Source organism: Triplophysa dalaica, chromosome 2, assembly GCF_015846415.1.
Source record: "Triplophysa dalaica isolate WHDGS20190420 chromosome 2, ASM1584641v1, whole genome shotgun sequence".
In the NCBI taxonomy this organism is placed as follows: domain Eukaryota; kingdom Metazoa; phylum Chordata; class Actinopteri; order Cypriniformes; family Nemacheilidae; genus Triplophysa; species Triplophysa dalaica.
The window spans coordinates 18,709,453-18,731,321 of record NC_079543.1 but is presented as its reverse complement, the minus strand read 5'-3'; the positions used below and the strand labels follow the sequence as shown (position 1 = coordinate 18,731,321).

At 37.7% G+C, this 21,869-nt stretch overlaps 1 protein-coding gene across 2 annotated transcripts in view; it reads left to right on the top strand.

Annotated features, from left to right (window-relative positions):
- The window catches only part of slit2 (slit homolog 2 (Drosophila)), a 77,056-nt gene that overhangs the window by 20,570 nt on the left and 34,617 nt on the right, over positions 1-21,869 (top strand). For both annotated transcript variants that reach the window (XM_056731632.1, XM_056731640.1), the window contains exons 5-9: positions 18,829-18,900; positions 19,253-19,324; positions 20,090-20,161; positions 20,876-21,039; positions 21,434-21,566. In XM_056731632.1, coding sequence (XP_056587610.1) covers positions 18,829-18,900; positions 19,253-19,324; positions 20,090-20,161; positions 20,876-21,039; positions 21,434-21,566 — 513 coding nt within the window. The remainder of the gene's footprint in view (positions 1-18,828; positions 18,901-19,252; positions 19,325-20,089; positions 20,162-20,875; positions 21,040-21,433; positions 21,567-21,869) is intronic.

Genomic DNA, 21,869 nt, shown 5'->3' with positions numbered 1-21,869 from the left:
GTGTGTGTAAGGTTCCCGAAAGCCGTTACTCAGCGGGGGAGAGAGAAACGAACTAATGAACTTTTGGAGAAGCAAATGTCTGAAAGAAGGACAGGTGTCAGTGGCAAACACTGAACTTTGATATTTATGGGCAGGAATTTGCAGTTTTTTCAACGTGGTTAATTCATCACTTGCTGCTAAATTAATGTAATCATGAAAATGCGTTCACAGTGAATTCAAAGGAGTTCATACGATAATAATCACGTCTTTATTTGCCTACATTCATGTCATTTCAAAATCAGTTGCATATCATCGCTGCACCTTCTGAAACCTCGGATCTCTGTGATTTAATTTTTTTGCCATAACCAATAAAAAGTATTAAAAAGTGCATGTCGAATTTGACAATAGTATATAATCATTTAAAAATGTGTTTTATCCTGAAAAACAGCAAATTTGGACATCCGAGGTTTTGTCTAAGAAATTTTTTATCACCACTTTAGAAAGGGAACAACATGAGGATAGGTAATCACTTCAGTTTTCTACAGAAAGCATAGGGAGAAATAATAAAAACAATTTATCCATCAAGATCTTATTGTGTCATGAAAACTTGAAAATGATATTATCAGTCACTATTATTTCTCTCTGCTTACATAACTTTGGGTATGTCAGCAGAAAAGTGGTTTCAGAGGCAGATAGTCTAATTACATTTTGAACAAACATTCATTAATACATCTTGTACACCAAGAAACATTTAATAAGAATGTTCATGTTTAATAACTTTAATGTTTAATAAAATTCATGAATAATATATGTATTCACATATAATTTTATGTTTGTTAATACATTTTTAATCTAAAGCATGTGGTGTTGAAATGTGTGTTTCTCTATTTGTGTAGCCTACTATGGTATGTGTGTGTCTTGTAGAACATCATTAATGTTGGAACAGCTGGCATTTAATATCACGCACACATACAGTAAACCACAGACACACACACACACACAGACAAACTCACCTGAGGACCATATATTTTGATGGGCCATTATAATTGGAACATTTGTGCTTGAAGCAGCACAATGTTTGGGTGCAGCAGCAATCCCATAACTAACTGTTGACAAACACACACACACAAGGTGCACTATTCTACAGGTGTGCCTGTATTGTTTTTTCAGTGAGGCAGAAATTGCTACGATTGTCTTGAAATGGTCATATCACATGCGTTTGAGGAATGTGTCCCCACACAACTCACAGCAATCAGGAACAGCAATCAGTAGTTTAGATATGCCTGTGGGTGTGCGTTTGTGTGAGGTGTTTAAGGGACATGAATACTATTTTTATATTCCTGTTTTAAAAGTAGTTTTACATGGGCATTTAATATCAAGCTGTAATTGTTTTTTGCTTACATTAGCTACAAGCGTTATCTCTCTGTAGCAGTATACATTTACTATAACTTTACATAATTGATAAAGTCAAGCCAAATTATTCAGGTCTGTAAAAGCTATAACAAGAAGTATTTCTGACCCTTGATCATTGAATTCTGCAGCTTCACCTTGTAAATGATTTTCACTCGTTGTCGTACGGAAACAGATCATTCTATTTTAACTTCAGAAGGAGAATCTATAGAAAGAGTAAATTGTTATAAATACTTGGGCATATGGTTGGATGACAAACTGGGATTTCAGATTCATATTGAAAAACGTAGATTAAAGTTTGGTTTTCTTTTCCGCTTAATGAAATGCTTTCCTTTCAAAGCACATGTTGTTTCCTTTCAGTATTAGATTATGGCGATGTGATCTATATGCATGCGAGTTTATCTTCACTTAAAAAATTATTGGACTATGTATACCATGCTGCTTTATGTTTTATGACGAGTGTTTCTTCACGCACCCATCACTGTATATTGTATGAATTTTTGGGACGGTCCTCTTTGTTTCAAAGAAGGAAAGTACACATGTTGCTGTTTATTGTTAAGGCATTGTTGGAAAAATTACCCACATATATCTGCAGTCTTTTATCTTTTTATACTTGTAATTACAGTACTAGATCTTCAACTAAACTTCTCTTAAATGTCTCTAGAGTAAATTTTGAGCTAGGCAAACCTGCCTTCGCTTTTTTTGCACCTTCGTTATGGAACGAGTCGCAGAGTATTATTATGTTGGAAACACTCCCTTTAAATATCTTAAAAAACCTTCTATGGTCTACTTTGAAGGAAACATGTACTTGTTGTATGTAAATTACATATCTGTAATTTTCTGGATGTAGGGAAAATGATCTTGTTTGTTTGTTATGTGTTTTTGAAATTGTTTTATTGTGAAACTTTGTATGCTGCCGTTTTGGCTAGGACTCCCTTGAAGAAGAAATTTTGTTATCTCAATGGGACTATCCTGGTAAAATAAAGTATTTAAACCTTTCAGGATCAATAATACAAACATCACGTATATGTGCTTGGTGAGTCATGACTTCTGTACATCAATAGCTCACCTCTTCCTGTCTGTCAGTATGTGAAGTGGCAAACTGAAAGATGAGATTTAATTGACTCTGATCATTTCAATGGATGTGGGATTTGGTTGTTCTCAGTCTCTCCCTCTCACTTTTCTTTGGGTTCTCCCCATCAACTGTATGTTTTCCTTTGGGATACAAATGTTTTCACTTGGGAATGTGGGTTTAGCAGGTGCTAATTAGATTTTTTCCTTTTGTCACTTTCTCTCTTTCGTTCTCACAGGAATTCTTCTCATGTTAGGTCACTGTAATCTCACATCTCCAGTTGACTATTATGATGAAGACATGCAACATAATACCGCCATTCGGAAGTGCATTTGCAAGAAGAAAGGAAAGAAAGAGAAACAAGGGAGATTTGCTGGACGGACAAAATAGACTTTTAAACCCGAGTTCTTGAAGAGAATTTTTCTGATAATCCCCCTCTCCTGCTGCTAAGCCCGCGCTCTACAAAATGTACTTCATTTCCATTGACAAGTTCTCTCACGTACGTTACGCTCTGTTTGCCAGCTTCTTCCTAAGAGCATTAAACTCTCTGCCATTGCGGTGCCCTTTACAAAACCGACTTCCTCTTCATCACCTCGTTCTATACAGCCTCTTCCTCTTTTGATGCTATTCTCATTTTGACAAGAAATCGTTTTCCTTGTAAATGAGTTCGGCCCGGGCAAAATACCCCGCCAGCGTGCGGTTCAGACCGCTGAACCGTTTTATGGTTTCCGTTGACACTTCTCAGACACTTGTAATAACGTGCAGAATGATTATGGGAAAATAAGAGGCTCTGTTTCAGCAGTTGTTGGTCACGAAACCGGCGGAAATAACAGTTTACATTTACACTTACACTTTACATTGCGACAGTTTATGTAGCAGTTACAGTGGCCCATCCACAGTGGCAATGTATTCGGGCACTTCCAGTGTTATGGATGCGAGATTTTCGGTCAAAACTTGAAATATAAATTCTCAAAGAATGTATTTATTACCAATATACAGTATTGAATCATCTGTTTATATAAACCTCTGCCCAAAGTGTCCAGACATCTGACTATGAAATGTTTTTATTTAAGAGAGGGAGAAATTAATGTGCTATGGATATGACAAAAAAACGGATGCACGTATTTTAAGTGAAAACACACTTTATAGGGTTTCTGTGAATTAAAATGTACAAACCAGAAGCAATATTACCTCGAAACTGTTGGCTCTTTATAAAAGATGAAATAGTTACTATATTTTCATTCTCTTGTGCCCTTTTATGAGGAGTATGGACTGTTATGGATGTGACAATTTACTTACCTGACTAAAACTATGCTTTAAAAACACAAAACATGCTTTTAAAACTTTTTAGAGACTTAAAGGACAATATGGAACAATTTTTATCCCAAGATCACTTGCACAGTGGGATATAATTCATGCAGTTGTGTACTTACATGATCCCAAATGTTCCCAAGAATGTGCAAGTCCAGAGAATTCTTATCTAAAATGATGGCCCGTCCCTTGTCTCCCTTATTTGTCGCATATCAGTGACTTAATATCTGCTGATCCGCACTACCCTCAGTTACCGTTTGTAGAAAATATGGCAATTCGCAAATGCGGAAGTGGTTATACAGCATCTGGGACACAGCATCTGTTGTTCTGTTATTATTGGTCATGATTATTCTTTGGTGAGAAAAGGAAACCCAAGTGTAAACATACGCCGAATGAGGCAAGCAGGCTTATGGACAAACGAAGAAATAAAACAAGGATTAATATCGACGTGGCGTTTTCTAAATTGAGAGAGCTTCGGGACCAACTTGAACTCGACAGAGACTCCTCTATTGCGCGTGTTTTATTAGACAGGTAATATTTTTTTTATTGTACACAAAATACTCATGCACAGATTAATTGAATAGTTATGAATGCTGTTACCATATGAAATACAGTACATGTCGCACAAAAATATGTAGCCAGTAAATTTACTTGTAAATACTTGTGGGTTTGATCCAATTTACTTTTTAAACGACGACTATATGACTGTTTTAAACACGTAAAACTGTGTAGCATTACGCTACCAAATCAATTGACAAAGTCCAACATCAGTCGCGTGCTAATGTAGCACTACATTTCACGTTTCTTGCAAGCTAAATCATTAAAATTACATAAAATAAAATGCATTCATTAAACCTGGTAACTGTCAGAGGCCTTTTTGAGCCTACACATGGAAACTCATGTAGGACTAAAATGGCGGTAACTCATGAATTCTTTGAAATACAGACTTATGGTTGGTCTCGTTTGAAAAAAGAAAAATAGCTGATTATTGCAAAAAAATAAATAACACACACACACTAGAAAAAAGTGAAAGGTATGTTGTTAGGTTTATTGTAAAAAAAAGTTTACGTTTTTCTTTGATTAGAAAATACATTAAAAAAATACGGGTCGCAAAAGGATAACAAAAAATCTTAGCACACTCTTTATAAAAAAAATAAAATTACCCTCCCTTCATAAAATATTAAAAAAACACCAAAGAACTCTGTTCTAGAGTCTTAGTTCTTTCCAATGATATATTGTTTGTCATGATTCAATTAGAAATTACATTTCTAATTACGATTACAATATTGACGCAAACTAAGGTGTCCCGTATACGGAACGGGTGACAGTTAACATTAGTCCGTGGACATGATGGGCATTGTTACATTTCGAAAATCGAAAGTTTCGAAAGTGCAACATCTAGTGGTCCAAATATTCCATATTGTGCCTTTAAAATGGGTATTTAAACCACCACATATTATCATGTGACCAACAGTAGTATGGTGAAAACCTTTGGTAAAAATATTTTTCATCTTAAGGTTGACATTTGCAAGGAAATTTCTTAAAAATGAACTGAAGTGTTACATTTATATGGATGGACATTCAAATAATGCATCTGTAAAAGGCACGAGGGAGGCAAAATGGAATTTGCTTTATTTTGCATGAATAACCAATCGTTATTAGAAGTGACCTTTCAAGGCAATTAGCATTTAGCAATTATGGCTGGAGTGTGCTCGTGGAGATAGATATTGCTGCAGGTTAACTTAATGGATGAGAAATACAATTCTTGAAGTTATTGAAAGATTTCAAAACAAATGAAAGACTTAACAAAATATAGGCTATATAGTGTAACAGCAGAGAATGGATTTGATCAAATAAGGATTGTAGGATAAAATAAGCCCTTCATTCTTTATGATACGTGAGAGTTTTATCAATATGTATTCAGATTTTACATTCTCTGTAAATTCCAACATGGGCTGCCTCTTTTATTAAAAAATGCTTGAAGCTACAGCATTGTAGGCAGAACTGAGGAGTACAATATAACACAGAATCATAGAAGATGTGTCTTGGTCACTCAAGTAGGGTTGGAAAGATCTTTTCACCAGTGAAGAACACTGAAAGTTAAGGAAAGTGATTGTGTGCCTCTGCTCGCTAACAGGCCACTAACTTGAGCAGAAAAAAAGCCAGCCAGTGCCAGTGGCTGTTTTATATGCGCCCATCAGCATCTTAAACTTGATGTGAGCAGCAACTGGCAGCCAGTGAGGCTGAAAGAGGTACAATGTGCTCTCCCTTGGGCTCATTGAAGACCAACCGTGGCACCACTTTCTGAATAATTTGCAGAGGTTTAATTGTGCATGCGATACGTCTGACCAGAAGAACATTACAAATCGTTCAGTCTGGAGATGATAAGAGATGGAAACCAAACACTATACTGAGGTCTTTGGCTGGCTTCAACGGACTTGAAATCTGCAAATAGCGTTTGCCAAATGTTGAAATCGAAGGAAAGCAATTCATCAGAAGTATCTTTAACAGAGATATTCAAGCGTGTTTTTTGACCAACTTGATTTGAAATCTGCAAGCATGCAATTGCACAAATGCATGTAAAAAGCAATTTACATTGCTTAAAGTTGACCAAAGTTGTAACTTAAGAGGTGAATTGAGTTGAACTGATCTTAGAAAAATTTACGATATGATTCTCATCGAGGTTACTGGATGTGTGTGTAAATCCCACGGCCTCTAAAAATAATGCAGAAACTGTCGGGAATGTGACACACAGATATAACGACTGCAGGAGCTTAACAGCGGATCAACACCACATGGACACACACATACTTACACACCCTATAAAAACACACTCTCTCAATAAACCTAAACCTGTTGACAACTGCTGTCTGATTCAGACGCGAAACCTGCACACATTAAATGTTACACACACAGCGCTGAAGTTTAACATTATGTAAAACAGTTACAACAATAACCTTTTATTAAACAGAATAAAAACGTTCACTCTCATTGTCTGTCTGATTTGGGTTAGCATGTGAGTGCATTTTTTGTGTGTGTTTTCACTATTGGGGGTAATGTCTGTCTGCTCATGAGGGCCAGTTAATTTTAGATGTTTCTTTCTCCTCATAGGTTAAGCTACTCTCTCTCTCTCTCGCCATCATTCGTCGTGTCGGTGTCTGTGTTGGAATTTGTCACTGTAAGTGTTAAATTAATGGATGAGGGAGGCGTCAGTGGTTTCCAAACTAGACGGTCAACAGATCATATGTATTCTCCTAACATGAGAGAAGCATTAGCTCAGACTTGGCCTGTCCAATTTAAATACGTTGTTTTTGTCATCTAAAAAATAAATAAACATAAAGTTTTATGTTTACAAACCCGGTCCAGACCACATCTATATAAAAAATTTTGGGAACGCGCTTCAGTCTGGACTGTCAAATCATATTTAAAGTAGCCTTTCGCATTCGGGATTGAACATCTGTGAAAAAAGTATATTGTTAGAACCATACATTTTCACACATGCCACTTTATGATGAACGGTGTAAGGTTCACTGTGTAGTGAATAGTGAACGATTGAACACGTCAGCAGTTAAAGTCCTCTGTCACATATGTTCTCTCATGCGACTTGTGAGTTCAGCACCGTGGAGAGATGCCATGATAGACATGAGAAAAGGCAAAATTTCCAGTTTTCCATGCTCTCTTCCCACACTAACAGCTACTCTCAGATGTTGTGTGAGAAAGTCACTTGGCGTCGCTTTGACGCTTAAAGCCTGGATCAGATTTCCTCACTTGCTAAGTGACATTGCGGACAGTCGGAAGATCAGATTTGAAACTCTATTAGCTTACAATGTGAACAAATCCGTGGAGCTGTGTTCCTCATCTGGTTTTGCTCCATCTTTCAAATTGGAAGTAAGTGGCAACCTGGCACTGTACTGTCCAATAGTATTATCAAATATAATAAAATTGAAGCCAATGAAGAAAAGTATGACATTTAGTCTCTATGAAATCTTTTTAAGGAATGTTGCTGTGTTAATTTTTAAATATTTTATTATCTCTTTTATTAAAAACACTAACCATTTCTCTCCCTCTGAACTACGTCTCTTTATGACATATGTCTCAGCGCGGGGTTAGAACTATATTCCAACTTCCAACAATCCAGTAAATTTACCAGAATGAATTGAAGTCCTCCCTACTGTACATTTTTGTCATTCCAGAAGTTGTTTTACTAAGATACTTTATATATCACAATATGGAGGAAAACACCATCACAATTTCTGTTTCGTGTCGAATTGAATATCAACATTGAATTTTGCCATATTACCAACAGTTTAAATGTCACCGTTCTGTCAATTCAGTGGCCTACAAAAAAACTTTGTTAACCTGATTTCCTTTACCGTGCATTAGTTTTGTAATTTTTATTTGAAGATGCGAGTGTGTTAAACTTCCCATAAACTTTTTTGGTTCACTATACACAATTATATTTTTATTTTCAGAAAATATTACATTTTGTATTGTATGCGTTCTTTTATTCCATGCTGCCCATGACCAAATCAGACAAACCCACAAGTTTAGAACCGCCTTCACATCAAATGTCATTTTTGTGTGTGTGTTCTATGTTAGCCATGAATGGAGAGATATTGAGAAGTCATTTATATCAAGTCAAATGTTTTGTCTATAAGCATGCATGGTTATGATTTTTCTTTGATTTGATGTTATAATACTCTCCACCACTGTGTCTAGCCGTTCTATTGATATGGGTGTGGTTAGACAAATGTTTGTGTTTGACAGACAGCGCTGACCTACTGTTTATTGAAGTTTATGTCTGATGGACAGAAGTGGAAAATGAGCAACACACCAACTATGAATAGACTAAAGCAGTGTATGTGTGTGTGACATAGATTATTGACCTACTGTGATTGTGGAGGATGTCTTTCACCTTTCTGATGCACTGAAGCTAGCACTTTTTAACAGACATTGGGCTTATCTGTCTCTCCTGAGGACACAAACACACTACTAGCTTCCTCTCTCGCTCTATAAACGCATGACTGAGGGCCATGTTTTAAGAGGGAGATGAAGAAAGAAAGAGAGAGAGGGCAGTAAAGCAGACAAGTAAAAGAACAGCTCAAGTAAAAGCCAGTTTGCCTTCCAGCTTTTAAGGGGTTCTTAAGATGTTCAGCTTTCAGTCCATATAGGACATAAAGAAACCTTAACCTCTTAAATTGCACACTCACAGGAGTTTGTTTTTGTCTTCGTAACCCTACACACTAAACCCTTTAATGTCTTCTCATCTTTTCATTCCATGCCGTGTGTCTATAGAGCCAACAAAACTGCAATAGAAGATGAGATGTTTAAGTCGACAGTATCACAGCATTTGTGTGAAAAGTGTTGGAGTTTGTTGAATGTGTCTTTTGCCCTATCAAGGTAATTTAACACGTGAGGGAGAAAGCAATAATACGTATATTATAAGAAGTATATTGAATTGGAGCTGTCAAAATACTCAGATGTCCAATAATCTTATTGCTTTTAATAGATCTTTCCTCCGCCATTCACTATTTGTAACTATGGACTGATCAACGACTATTGCCTCCATCTCTCTCTCTTTCTCTCTCTCTGTCTTTCCCTCTCTCTGTGAGTTTGTGATCTATTAAGATAGTTGGACAGGGGTTGACAGATACACAAAGGCTTCTGCAGTTCTATTGTTGTGGCAGCCTCACCATACAGTATGATCATTGTGTATGGCCTGCGGGTGGACTGTGTGTGTGTGTGTGTGTGTGTGTGATCATGCGACTTACACACTGCTTTGTGATGAATTACTCAGAGTGGGCAAATTATGCTGGTATGACATTGATACATTGAGACATCCAGTTTTATTGCTTTCAGAATGTGTTGGTGTGCGTGTCTGTGTGTGAGCGCACGTGTGGATGTGTAAGAGGATTTGAGTGTGTCCTATGGGTCAACCCATTCTCCATTCTGGTACACCACTCTAATTCATTCTTTTAACAAACATATTTGTTGTTTTTCTTTTGTTTCATAAAACCAAAAATGGTATGGCTTTCGAAGCAAATTAATTTGGAGAATACGGCAAGTTTGCGTGCGTGTGTTATAGGGTGTATGCAAATATGTGTGAATGTTTGTGTGTTTTGGTTGGAGTGTATATTGAATTCTTGTCTTTTTTCTCCGTTGCTGTCATGGTTACATGTTTTCAGGGAGTACGGCGGTCCATAGGAATCAAATGAGGCGTGAATAATTTATCTTTTAATGACTTCATTCACATCAATAGCATTGACTCTAATAAACCTCCTGCCAAGATTGGAGTGTGTGTGTGTGTGTGTGTTTGTGTGTGTTTCTGCATGTGATGGTGATAAAAGTAAACACCCTCCATAAGTGTGTAGATGATTTAAATTCTAAATGTTGTAAAGTTAGGGGATTTTCCGTAGAAGCAAGTTAGTATGTCTGTGTGTGTGTTTGTGCATGCGTGTGTGGGTGTGACTGTGTATTTATGCATATGTGTTTGCACTGGCAGATTTAAATTCCTTTTTTGAAATTGTATGAATTATGGAGTGGAACATTATCATTCAAAGACAATCAAGCAGACAGACAGATACGCACTCATGCCCACGAACACACTCTGGCACATAGTTCACGGTAATTTGATTCCACAGTCTACAGGTTGGAGTTTGTTATTATAATTTAAGATGTCTGACATTCACCCGTCATGCCTCTTTAGTGCGTGCGTGTGTCTGTCTATCTATACTTGCTCAGATGTGTTTTCACTGTTAAATTTAAAACATTTAAAATGCTTGGTTGCAGATGTAATGTGGAAGTATGGTGTTATCCTTAAAAGCATATTAAATTATTATGTAAATACTACGCTACATAAGGATGATAATCATTGGGTACATACAGAATTAAATGAACTCAACTGCACACTCGAATACCGTACTGTGATACCACTTTTAATGTTTTCTCTGGCTCTAATACTTATATATGTAAAAACCGCCTGAATGCATGTGTGTGTGTATCCGCACGCATCTGAAATTGCAATAAGAAAATCCCATGGCAAAGGTTTCACCCACAAAGCAGACAGGAAAAACGACCTTTCGAGATAGAAAGTGTATTTTAAAAATATTGACTACTGAAAGCGGTTCAAGAATCGTTGAATTCATTCAAATGAGGCAGTAAATCAGCACGTTTACGATTCCCTTAAGTGTCCATATGTGGTTTAAACATGAGTAATGCTGCGCGATACAGCAGCACTTTTCTGCTATGGTTTATGGGTTGGTCAGGCGTTAACAGAACCTTCCATTAGTCTTCAAACAAAATCTCCCTCCATCCATGATCATTGGCTACTGATGAACTCATTTGTGAGTGGAAGTATGGGAAAGGTCACAGAGAGAGAGCGATGATATTGTTGAATATGTTTCATATGTAATGTAATCAGATATGTAAAGCTCACGTCTTAACAGCTGCATTGCGCTGTGTTTTATTGATTTGTTTATGGTGGTTTAAGCAGAGGGAAACTTCTGGTAAGACTGACTCGCAACCTGCTATTACAAATGCGAGGCACACACGCATGCATGCAAGCGCGCTCACGGTCGCACACTAACTGCGGTGATCGTTAAGCAGTAAATTATAGAAGGAAATCCTCGACGGCTGAATGTAATTCCCACTGGCTGAGTGAGTGTGACTGAAAAACCACACCATTCTCTCTCTCTTTCTCCGTCTCTTGGTTCTCAATGAGTTTTTCAATCTATTTATTGTAACTGTAGATTCAGACTTTTTTGGGGTAAAGATTTTGAATAGTCTATCAGACATATTGAAACTCTATATGGTCTAAAAAAGACACAGAAATGCTCAGTGCAAACCAAAATGGCTACTGCTTTTCCTGGGTAATGTCCTATTGTTATTCAAGAATACAAATAATTTGAATAAAGTTTTGTTATGAATGAGTATTAAATTAGATAAAAACAGTAATGATGTCAGTTCCTCATTACATCATTGTTGTGACAGTTATTTTGAGATAAATATGTGTTGTGATGGTAGGAATCAAAACAGGTAAATATTGTCATAAAAATTCATGCTTTTATGTAAATGTGATCATGTTTGAATGGTAAAGCAAATGCATTTTTATGCCAAAATAATGTCTTGTAAATATGTTTGTGGAGAATCATTTAAAATAGAATTACAATGAATAGAAATCTATTATCCTCATAACACCTCAAAATCATTTGAGATTTTTATTATTCAAATGCATACAGTAATTTCAAATATTTATAAAACACACTATCATATTTATTCACATTATATAAAGTGTCGAAGTGTCTTTCTGAAACCTTGTATCTCCATATTTCATGTTCTTTTTGCATAAATCATTACTAGTCATTCTTTACATTTCGCAAATTGTCTAACCAAAAAAAAGTATTTAAAGTATTTGCCAATGTTGACAACACCATATTTACTTAGAATGAATTTGGAAATTCTGAGGTTTTGGAAGGACAGTAACTATATTTTGTGTGTGTGTGTGTGTTTGAGAAACTGAACCCTAAACCTCCAAAATCAACAGGACTGACGGACACATCCTTAACGTGAACCACTGAAGAAATATGGGCTTAACCATGTGTGTGTGTGTACAGGACAGATGCACTCAAGCAGCTGTGTGTGTTGCTATTGGTTGTGACTGAAGTTTGCGGGTGTGTGAAAGACAACATTGAGGCCTGGTCTGTATTTGAACAGGAATATTTCAGTTTGACTCTCACACACACACACACACACACACACACAGATTCTGTCTGCTGGAATCCATTGCAAATAGCTCAAAACATCTTGAAAAGATTTGGAAAGAGAGAGAGACAGGAGGGGAAACAGAGTTATCTTCTGTCTTTCATCTTTAAGTGTCTCAATTGTTTCGACCTGTGTGTCTTAAAGAGAGAAAATAAGCAAAAGACAGACAGAGTGTTAGAGAGACCGAATCACAGAAAAGACAGATGGAAAACAAGTGGTTGTGGGAAAGTTAGTGGTTGTCTGTATACTCCCATACTGGCAGATTCAAAACTAAACACATACACTGCCTTCTTGACCCTGAACTCAAAGCTCTCTGTTTCAGACATTATAAATCGATCTTCAATCATCGATTCCCTCCTGTTTACCAAGTAAATTGTTGTATGAAACAATGGAAGTCTATGATATATCCTCATTTGAACATCTAAGTAAATCTACAGTGTGTGGGTGTATGTGAAGGCGGGCAGTCTGTGCCCTCATAGCCAGGCTTACAAGACAAGTGCTGAATGCCTTCAGTTCATAAACACCTCGCTAATGAGTCTCTCAGGGGAAAGCAAATGATCAGCGCTCATTTCTCTGCAGATCCCTCTAACACCTGCTAATTTGTGTGTGTGTGTGTTGTAGAGGACATTTTCATGGATGACAGGTGGTCTCCCCAACACCACTGGATGTTGAGAGAGTGAGACTGTGACTCACACATTCACGCTCATGGAGCACTAATCCATTTTCAATGTTGCTTATCAATGTGTCTCAGCTGTTGCTGCAGCCAAACTATCTTGTAGCAAGAGGAACCAACCAACTCAATGTCAGCTGTGACCACAATCCAGCTCGTGTGAACTAGCAGTCAACCAGACATGGGTTTTTCATCGGCCATTAGCGATGTTGATATCTGAAGAGCGGGGTTGTCGGTGGCCAGGCCTCGACAGATCTGATGACTGTTTTTGGCTGAAAACACAGTACTGAGAGCTTTATTTTATAAACACGAAGCAAGCGGCAGTGAATATCTACTCTGTGAATGATTGCCATTTAAATTAGTTAATGTCAGTTTATTAAATTTCATTTAAATTTGGTTTAAGTTCTTTACACATATCAAATGGCTATATTGAGACTTTATACAAGTTTGTTCATAATTCATAAACAATTGTAAACAGAATAATAGTCTTTATAAAGGTTTGAGGTAGATCTTGAAACTGCCATTTGAGTGGTTAACTCACTCAAAAATAGGGTCAGGGTCATCTCAAAACGGCTGATGTATCTGTCAATCACCTATGTGAACTTGTCACGTGACAACCAGAAAATCAAAAAAGCAATGGTGAGAGGATTAGAGGGCATATAATGGTAGGGAAGGGTTCACGAATGGGGTGACACACTGGCAGCTGGTTTGAGAAGTCACACATCTGAAACCATTTCACCTCTGGCTCAAACTTCAAATGTACACACACCACGACTGGGTGAAATAAGCGCTTCTGATACCATTGTTTGTGTTCTTGTGTGTTCCTCGTATCGTGCGGGTTAGATAACGTTGTTTTTGGTTTGTCATTCTGACGTTTGCTATCGAAGACTCAAGGATGTGGTTGTATAATTTTCGGTCCTTTTCTCTTTCCTCTCTCTTTTCTTCCTGTCTGGTCATGTTGAGCACTTTGTGGTGATTTTTAAAGGGGTCACACACCGTGGAACTGCCAAGTCGCGCAGCGTAGTGCTATTGTATGTAAAAATGAACATATTGTTTTCTATGAGTGAACACACACCGGGGCCGCCATTCCGCTCCTGTCGGAGGCGCTATGCTACAACTCAGAATGTTGTTCGGAGTCTTGCAGGGACACAACGCGCCATGCTTAATTAAACATAAAATTAGATGTTCTTTGACAGAAATCATCTTTTATGTACACACTGACTTCACCATAAACTGCAAGACGTATATATCTGTTTTGGAATAACAGAAAAACAGCGCATTAAAGGTTCTGTGAGTAAGTTTCAGAGGCCACTATTGGCGATGTAGGAAATTGCAACCTACAGCTCCTCTACCCCCGTCTCCCTCCCATTAGAGAAGCTACGGTTGCCGTCACAGGACAAAAGAGTTCCATAAATGATAGCGGCCATTATCGGTGGTATTGATAATTACAATCTACGTCTCAGAGGCGAACAACAGACTGAAGTTACAGACACAGGACAGAGATGTCGTTGTTTGAGACAGCAGAGAGTAACCTTTGCAAGTCAAGTGACGAGGTTTATTTACAAAGAAAAATTAATTAATTACATTTACTTAATTCATCATTTACTCTAATCGTTATAGTGAATATTATTGTTACTTGTTAACATTGTGTCAGTGATTTATTCGCTTATTTTGCATAGCATTATTTGGCGCGGCAACTTGGTTCGTAATTTACTGCCTATTGAAATGGCTTGCTAATGCTAAAGGCGTGAAATCTAACCCCGAAAGTCTTAGCAGACGTTTTTCTCATCATCACAGAGTCAATCAGAGGACTTAACACGGGTAGTAAGAGGGAGAGGAAGAGGGCAGAGAGGTAGGGTTGTTGGAGATGCAGGCAGGTCGAGGAGAGGCAGAGGAGTTAACGTTACCCGGGAGAACCGCACAAGAGAGGATGTGGAAGCTAAGCAGTATTATAATATAATTTACACCCGATTTATGCAAATTCTGATTGTAAACATGATTTCTAACTTGATTTGCACACGGCCATGCAACAAGGAATTATGATACAATTACAAAGTACAAAAAATTTACAAGGAAAAACTCTACTTCTCTTGATGATCATGCTCATCTGTTAGCTAAAGCTATCAAACAAACAGTTCACTTATATTGCGGAAATTAGACAAACTTACCGGTCCAGCAGAAAGCTGGCAACTTCGGCGTCGCTTAGCAAACCCGTTTCCTGCTTCATGCCCTCCTTTTTGAAAAGAACCACGCCGATGTTTATTCGGGTTTTCTGCCGTTTTTTGTCACGACTTCGCCTTGCTGCATCGTATTTTTTTTTCTTTTTTGACGACGCAGATTGACGCGCTGTCGGCTCGTGTTCTGAGTATGTGTGGTCCGCCATTAGCTCAAATTTCACTTCTTACTGCAACAAAGAACCATTTCTATTTCTAATAAAAAACACGACAAGAAAATGTTGTTGTTGTTCGTTCTCTACTTCTGCTAATCCTTCTATGTAGTGGCTTTGCAAGCTGCCTTTGCAAAACACAGCCGAACAAGAAGAACATAGTCCCGTGCATCCTTCCTTTTACGAAACGCACTCAGTTTGTCCGTGTAGAGCTTCTATAGAAACATGGCTGTGCAATTTGATAAATTACATGAAAGGGTGTGCCCGCGGTGTATATACATAAAATGGCTCATTGTAAGGTAATATAAACATTTCGTTTCATTTTGTAAGGTATTTCTTCACCACTCACAACATAGTTTTGTATTATATATTACATTTTGGTAAATAAATCCTTCAAAATGCTACACACTGTACCTTTAATACAGAAAACCTCTCAATTCCACCACATGAATAGCAAAGTTGTCCTAGACTGCTCGGCTCGGCGCTTCCGCATCCGGTATGCGACCCCCTTTAGTCTCATAGATGCTTCATAGCAGGGGGGAATCATTTTATCAGATTAAGACGTTTTAATTTAAAATCATTTTTGATTTGTCCCCTTCTGTTAGAGATGAGTTTTTGATATTGTTGAATTTTTTTTAACCATGTAAACCATCAAGCCTAGCAGCAGGGCTATTGCTTAAAGTCAAGGACATGGGACAAACTGTTTATGGTCCCGGTCCTAACCACTTACCTGCTTTTTGGTAACTCTATGTCTGGACATCTAAAAAAATTAAGTGAATAATATTCAAGAGCAATACAAAAGATATTTTGAAGAATGTTAGTAACTGAACAATGACGGTACCCATTCATTTATATTGTATAAACACAAAACCTATGCAAGTCAATTTGTTTACCAACATTCTTCAAAATATCTTCAATTGTGTTCAGCAGAAGAAAGAAAGTCATACAGATTTGAAATAAGGACATGGGCAAATTGTTTATGGTCCCGGTCCTTAACCACTGCTTTTTGGCAAACTTTGACTGGATATCTAACATATTATGTGAATCAAATTCAAGAGCAATACATTGCTTATTATTGCTTATTATCATTGCTTGTTATTCTGCATAAAAACACCTATGCCTTCATAAATATGAATATGTGCATGATTGCCGATGCTGATAAGATTGCACTGCCCCCTAGTGGAAAGAGATATAAACCATCACTGGAGCTATGCTTAGACCAAGTGTGTGTGTGCATGCATATGTGTGTGTGTGAATACTTTTGATAATGTAAATTGCTGTCTTTCTCTCTGGCACCTTCACTTTAAATCCTTCTGCTCTGTGATTGGTGCTGTCATCTGCCACTCATTATAGTGGCAGGCATCTAGATGAATAGAGACTGGCGAAACGTTTAACAGACAGACAATCTATCTCTGTCTGCCCTCGACTCGACACATACGCACACACATAGGTCCGATCTGTTATGGTCAATGTCTGGTTTTCGGAGGCTCAGTGTCTGTCTCACATTATGATTGACAGCTGAGGAATTTGACTGACAGGTCTGGCCGGCTGAACCGGCTATTCATGATCTGGAAGGGTCCCGCCGTGTGTGTGTCTGTAAACGAGAGGGTTGTCTTTGAGGGTCCCCTTTGCGTGAGGGAAGCCACTTCATTAAATCACCCCCCTATAGAGACACACACACAGGAACCCACATGCATCCACACACTCCGTGAGTGCAAAGGTCAACCTTTGGGAACGCACTGAATGGATAGCTGATCATCTGACGGGGCTTCAATTCTGATCATGTGACCTCTTGAAAAATGCCAAGCGGCAGCTGCAATTATGACAATTGATATTTATTCATATGAGGGAGTGAATTGACAGTTTTAAGTCCCGCAGGTGGACCCACGATAACAGAGAGTGTAAAGAATTGATTAGTTTAGTTTGACCTATCTCAGTGTTTTATTGTGTTACATGAGGTTTTTTCCCCCGGCAGGTGAAAATAAAAGCATGAACAAGAAAGACAGAAAGTGAAAGATAGAGTGTGGCATAAAAGCAGGGGATTAAGCCTCTGTTAGTTTTTGTTCATTTATTGAAAAGAGGAAAAGAGAGAATTAAGCACTTCCTCTAAAGGTGCTCAGGGGTCATCATTCAACCCTCTCTCTCTTTCTTTTATTCTTTAGTTTCTTTCTCTGCTCTTGATGCCCTCCTGGGTGTTCCACTCTATACTGCCACGAAATTGTGTGTGTGTGTGAGCTCTCTATCTTATTTCGACTCCTACCATGTCTTTGTGTATGTGGTGAACATGCTTTATTTCGATTTGCGGTTCTGTCGAACTGGGCTTAAGTTTTTATATTGTATTTAGTAGTTTGATAGTCTGCCTCTGAGTTTGTTTCACTCTCATCTGCGTGACAGCTGGTATGTTCGTGGCGTAATCTCGAAGTATTTTGATCTAATAAATGTGCACGCAGACCAGCGTCGGCCTCTTGTACTGAGGCAGATTAACCTGATTAAGAACAATTCCCATTCAGTCCACGTTCAGCTCACATCAGGATGACATTTCTACATCACATTTTTTCAGAGAGATGAAGATTTAGCCAGGCTGTTAAATGTCTGTTCTGGTGCCTGAAAACTGGGACTGTGGTTATAAACGTTTTTAGAGGTTTGCCATGATTGCTTGACCAGACAGGTTATTGACAACTCACATTATTGACCCAATGTTGAAGTGTCTTACTTGTTTTTGTTGTCTAGATGGACATGCCTGTGTATATTGAGTGCTACATTATGTGTCCGTGTGTGAATAGCACAATCACTGTATGTGAATATTTTAGACTGGAAGATTTTGATGAATAGTTCAGTTATGTTTTCTTCAGTTTACAAAATTACAATGACTTCTCTTTCTCCTCTTTTTCTGCTTAACCATACCTTTCTTTAAGGGATAGTTCACCCAAAAAGGAAAATTCTGTCATCATTTACTCACTCTCTTGTCATATTTGACTTTCTTACTTCTGTGAAAACAAAAGAAGATATTTTGAATGATGTTTGTAACCAAACAATGCAGATACCCATCTACTCATATCGTATCAATGGGTACCGCCGTTGTTCGGTTTCCTACATTCTTTGAAATATCTTCTGAGATATGAGAATGAGTCTATGAGGACAGAATTTCAATTTTTTCGTGAACTATCCCTTTAAGAAGAAATAAAGACACACTATGTACTCCCTGTGATTGCTAATGTTCTCTGTCTCTGTGTTTTGCAGCGATCTGAGTGAAAATCAAATACACGGGATTCCCAGAAAAGCCTTCAGAGGAGCTACTGAGATCAAAAACCTGTGAGTCTTCTGTATGTATGTGTGAAATAGAGATCCCAAAGATTTAATGATTTTGTGCTTTAATGAGATGCTTAGCCAAACTGATAGAAAGGGGAGTGGACATTCAATGTAGATGGTAGTGGAGGACAGCACAGCACACCATTTAGAGAGAGAGACATAGCACAGAAAGATGAGTGGAGGAAAAGAGAGCGAGAGTAGGATATATGTGGTCTATCAGAAGATAAGTAGTGTTTTTGTCAGTGTATTATTCTGTTAGTGGTGTGGCCACTGGACGGCAAAGAGGAAGAATTGGCACCATGAGCACATCATCCTAAAAAAGCAAACATTATTTCTGTGTCCTTTTCTTTCTCAGGCAGCTGGACTATAATCAGATTTCCTGCATTGAAGACGGAGCGTTCCGAGCTCTGCGGGATTTAGAAGTACTGTAAGTGCATTCTGTATGTGTGTGATTGTCACTGTGTTCTTTTGAGTTAAACCCACTGCGGAGATCTTGTTTGACATGGGTCAAAACTGGGCCACACTGGTTTTGGGATTGTTCCAGAAACGTTTTTAATATGGAAATTGATAATAGAATCTTGTTTGTTAATTATAACCTTCTTTGTATGAATAGACCGCATATTTTGCTTTTGCTTGTCTATAAGATCTTGCCTGCAGGACTGATTGTATAAAATGTTCTTTGTAAAGTGGGATTAGTACAGTAATCCTGTTAGAAAGAATGGAATCAAGACAGATAAATGAGATTATGTCAGATTATTGTATCATGTTATACTTTATTACTGTGATGCTTTGTCACATATGGACAGAAGGAGATTTAGGAGATTAAATCTCTGTATCAAATTGCAGATGTGCATCAACAAAGTGAATCCCTGCACATAATCTCACACATAAATGCAGACGCACAGATAAACTGCAAGAGCAATGCCATGTCAAAAAAAACTTAACAGACGGACTCTCTTACTCTCACGTTGTTCCAACTGAGAAATACTTTTATATAAAAAATGTCTATGCAATGAAAGATGACGGGTAGTAGGGCAGCAATGTCTTATATTAATTTTCATTGTATGCTAGATCATTCATTTTCATCATAAGATTAAGAAGATAAATTAAGAATTATTAATCTCATGATTGCTTATGCATGTTCTTAAACTACATTTAAAATTTGCATTCTTTCTTTGTGTTTGTTTCACAGCACACTAAACAACAACAATATCTCACGTCTATCAGTGGCCAGTTTTAACCACATGCCCAAGCTCAGAACATTGTGAGTACACCCCTACCACACACACACACACACACACACATTTACATACAAAACATGCATTAAACCAGTCCTTCAGACTGTCGTTTGCATATTATCACGTACTTATCGTACAGGCTCCTAATAAGTGTCATTATGGGGTAATGACGTATAATATCCACATTAATATGTATGTTTCATTAGCATATATTTTGTAGATTGAAGTACCTTATGTGTGATCATGATTTAATCCCATTGATTTAATGAGCTAAAGTGTCTAATTGCAATATCGATATTCTGGCCCTTGTTAACTAAGTGTCAGAAATAGACAACAATAGAGCAAATTAATGAAAATGTGGGAAGGAGAGAATGCTCAAGAGATCAAATGCTGTAATGCTGAAGAGATTTTAAGTGATTATACATGTTTTAAACCAATACAACAGTGTTTAGAAAGGATGAGGAACTGAGTTTTGTTAATGTAAAGAGGGAAGCAAATGTCCTTTCTAAAGGAGCTGACAACACAAATATAAAGTTTACCAAAGAAATCACTAAGTGTGTGAGTCTTTGCCGGCTTACTGCGATGTTGGCAAGTACAGGACATTAATTAATGAATATGAAATTCTGTGATGCAAAATCAATAACACGCACACACTCTTGCACACAATTTCACAGGTTTTATCGACATCTTGGTTTAGGCTATTCCTTTACATGATTATTTCTCTCTCTACATCTCTCTAGTCGCCTGCACTCGAATAATCTGCTTTGCGATTGCCATGTTGCTTGGCTCTCTGATTGGCTGAGACAGAGGCCCCGCCTTGGCCTCTACACACAGTGTATGGCCCCACTTTCCCTGAGGGGCCACAATATTGCGGAGGTTCAGAAGAAAGAGTTTACCTGTACAGGTGAGTCCATTTAGTTTGTTTATAGAAGATAAAGGCTTGTCTGTGTGTGTGTGTGTGTGTGTGAGAGAGAGAGAGAGAGAGAGAGAGAGAGAGAGAAAACATAAATAAACATACATTAGTTGTTTTGTTGTCAAAGCTTTCATATTCTATCCATTTTTGGCCTTTGTTTTTTTCTTTGCTCATGCTTTCAAGACTTCGGTGAAGGCAAGTTATCTGTGCAGAAAAAAGGAGGCAAAAAGTTTCTTTAAATTGCATTCAGCTTTCATATTGCAATATCCAAACCAAAATGTCGCTATACAACTTTTTCTATTTGAGAAAGTTTTTTTAATTGATTTCAAACTTCCTCTGCCTAACAAATTACATTTGGACTCATTTCTGTCTGTGTGTGTTTTAGGGCCCCAGTCTCACTCGTCCTGTAGTGTACTGCTGTGTCCTGAGCTGTGCACCTGCAGTAATAACATAGTGGACTGCCGGGGGAAGGGGCTGACTGAGATACCCACCAGTCTACCAGAGTCCATCACTGAGATGTGAGTCTATAGCAGATACACATGCATATCACTGCTGTCCTTCTGAAACCTCATATCTCCATATTTTGTGATTTATATTTATTGCCATAAATTATTGTTGTTAGTCACTCTATATGTTGTCACTGGATTTTGAAATGATCTAACCAATGAAAAGTATTAAAAGTGCTTGTCAATTTCAACAACACAGTATTTAATTATTATTTAAAAAAAAACATTTTCTGAAAAACAGCAAATTTGGACATCTGAGGTTTGGTAAGGACAGCGATGATATGCATCTTTTCTTATCTATCTAAATGAAGAGAT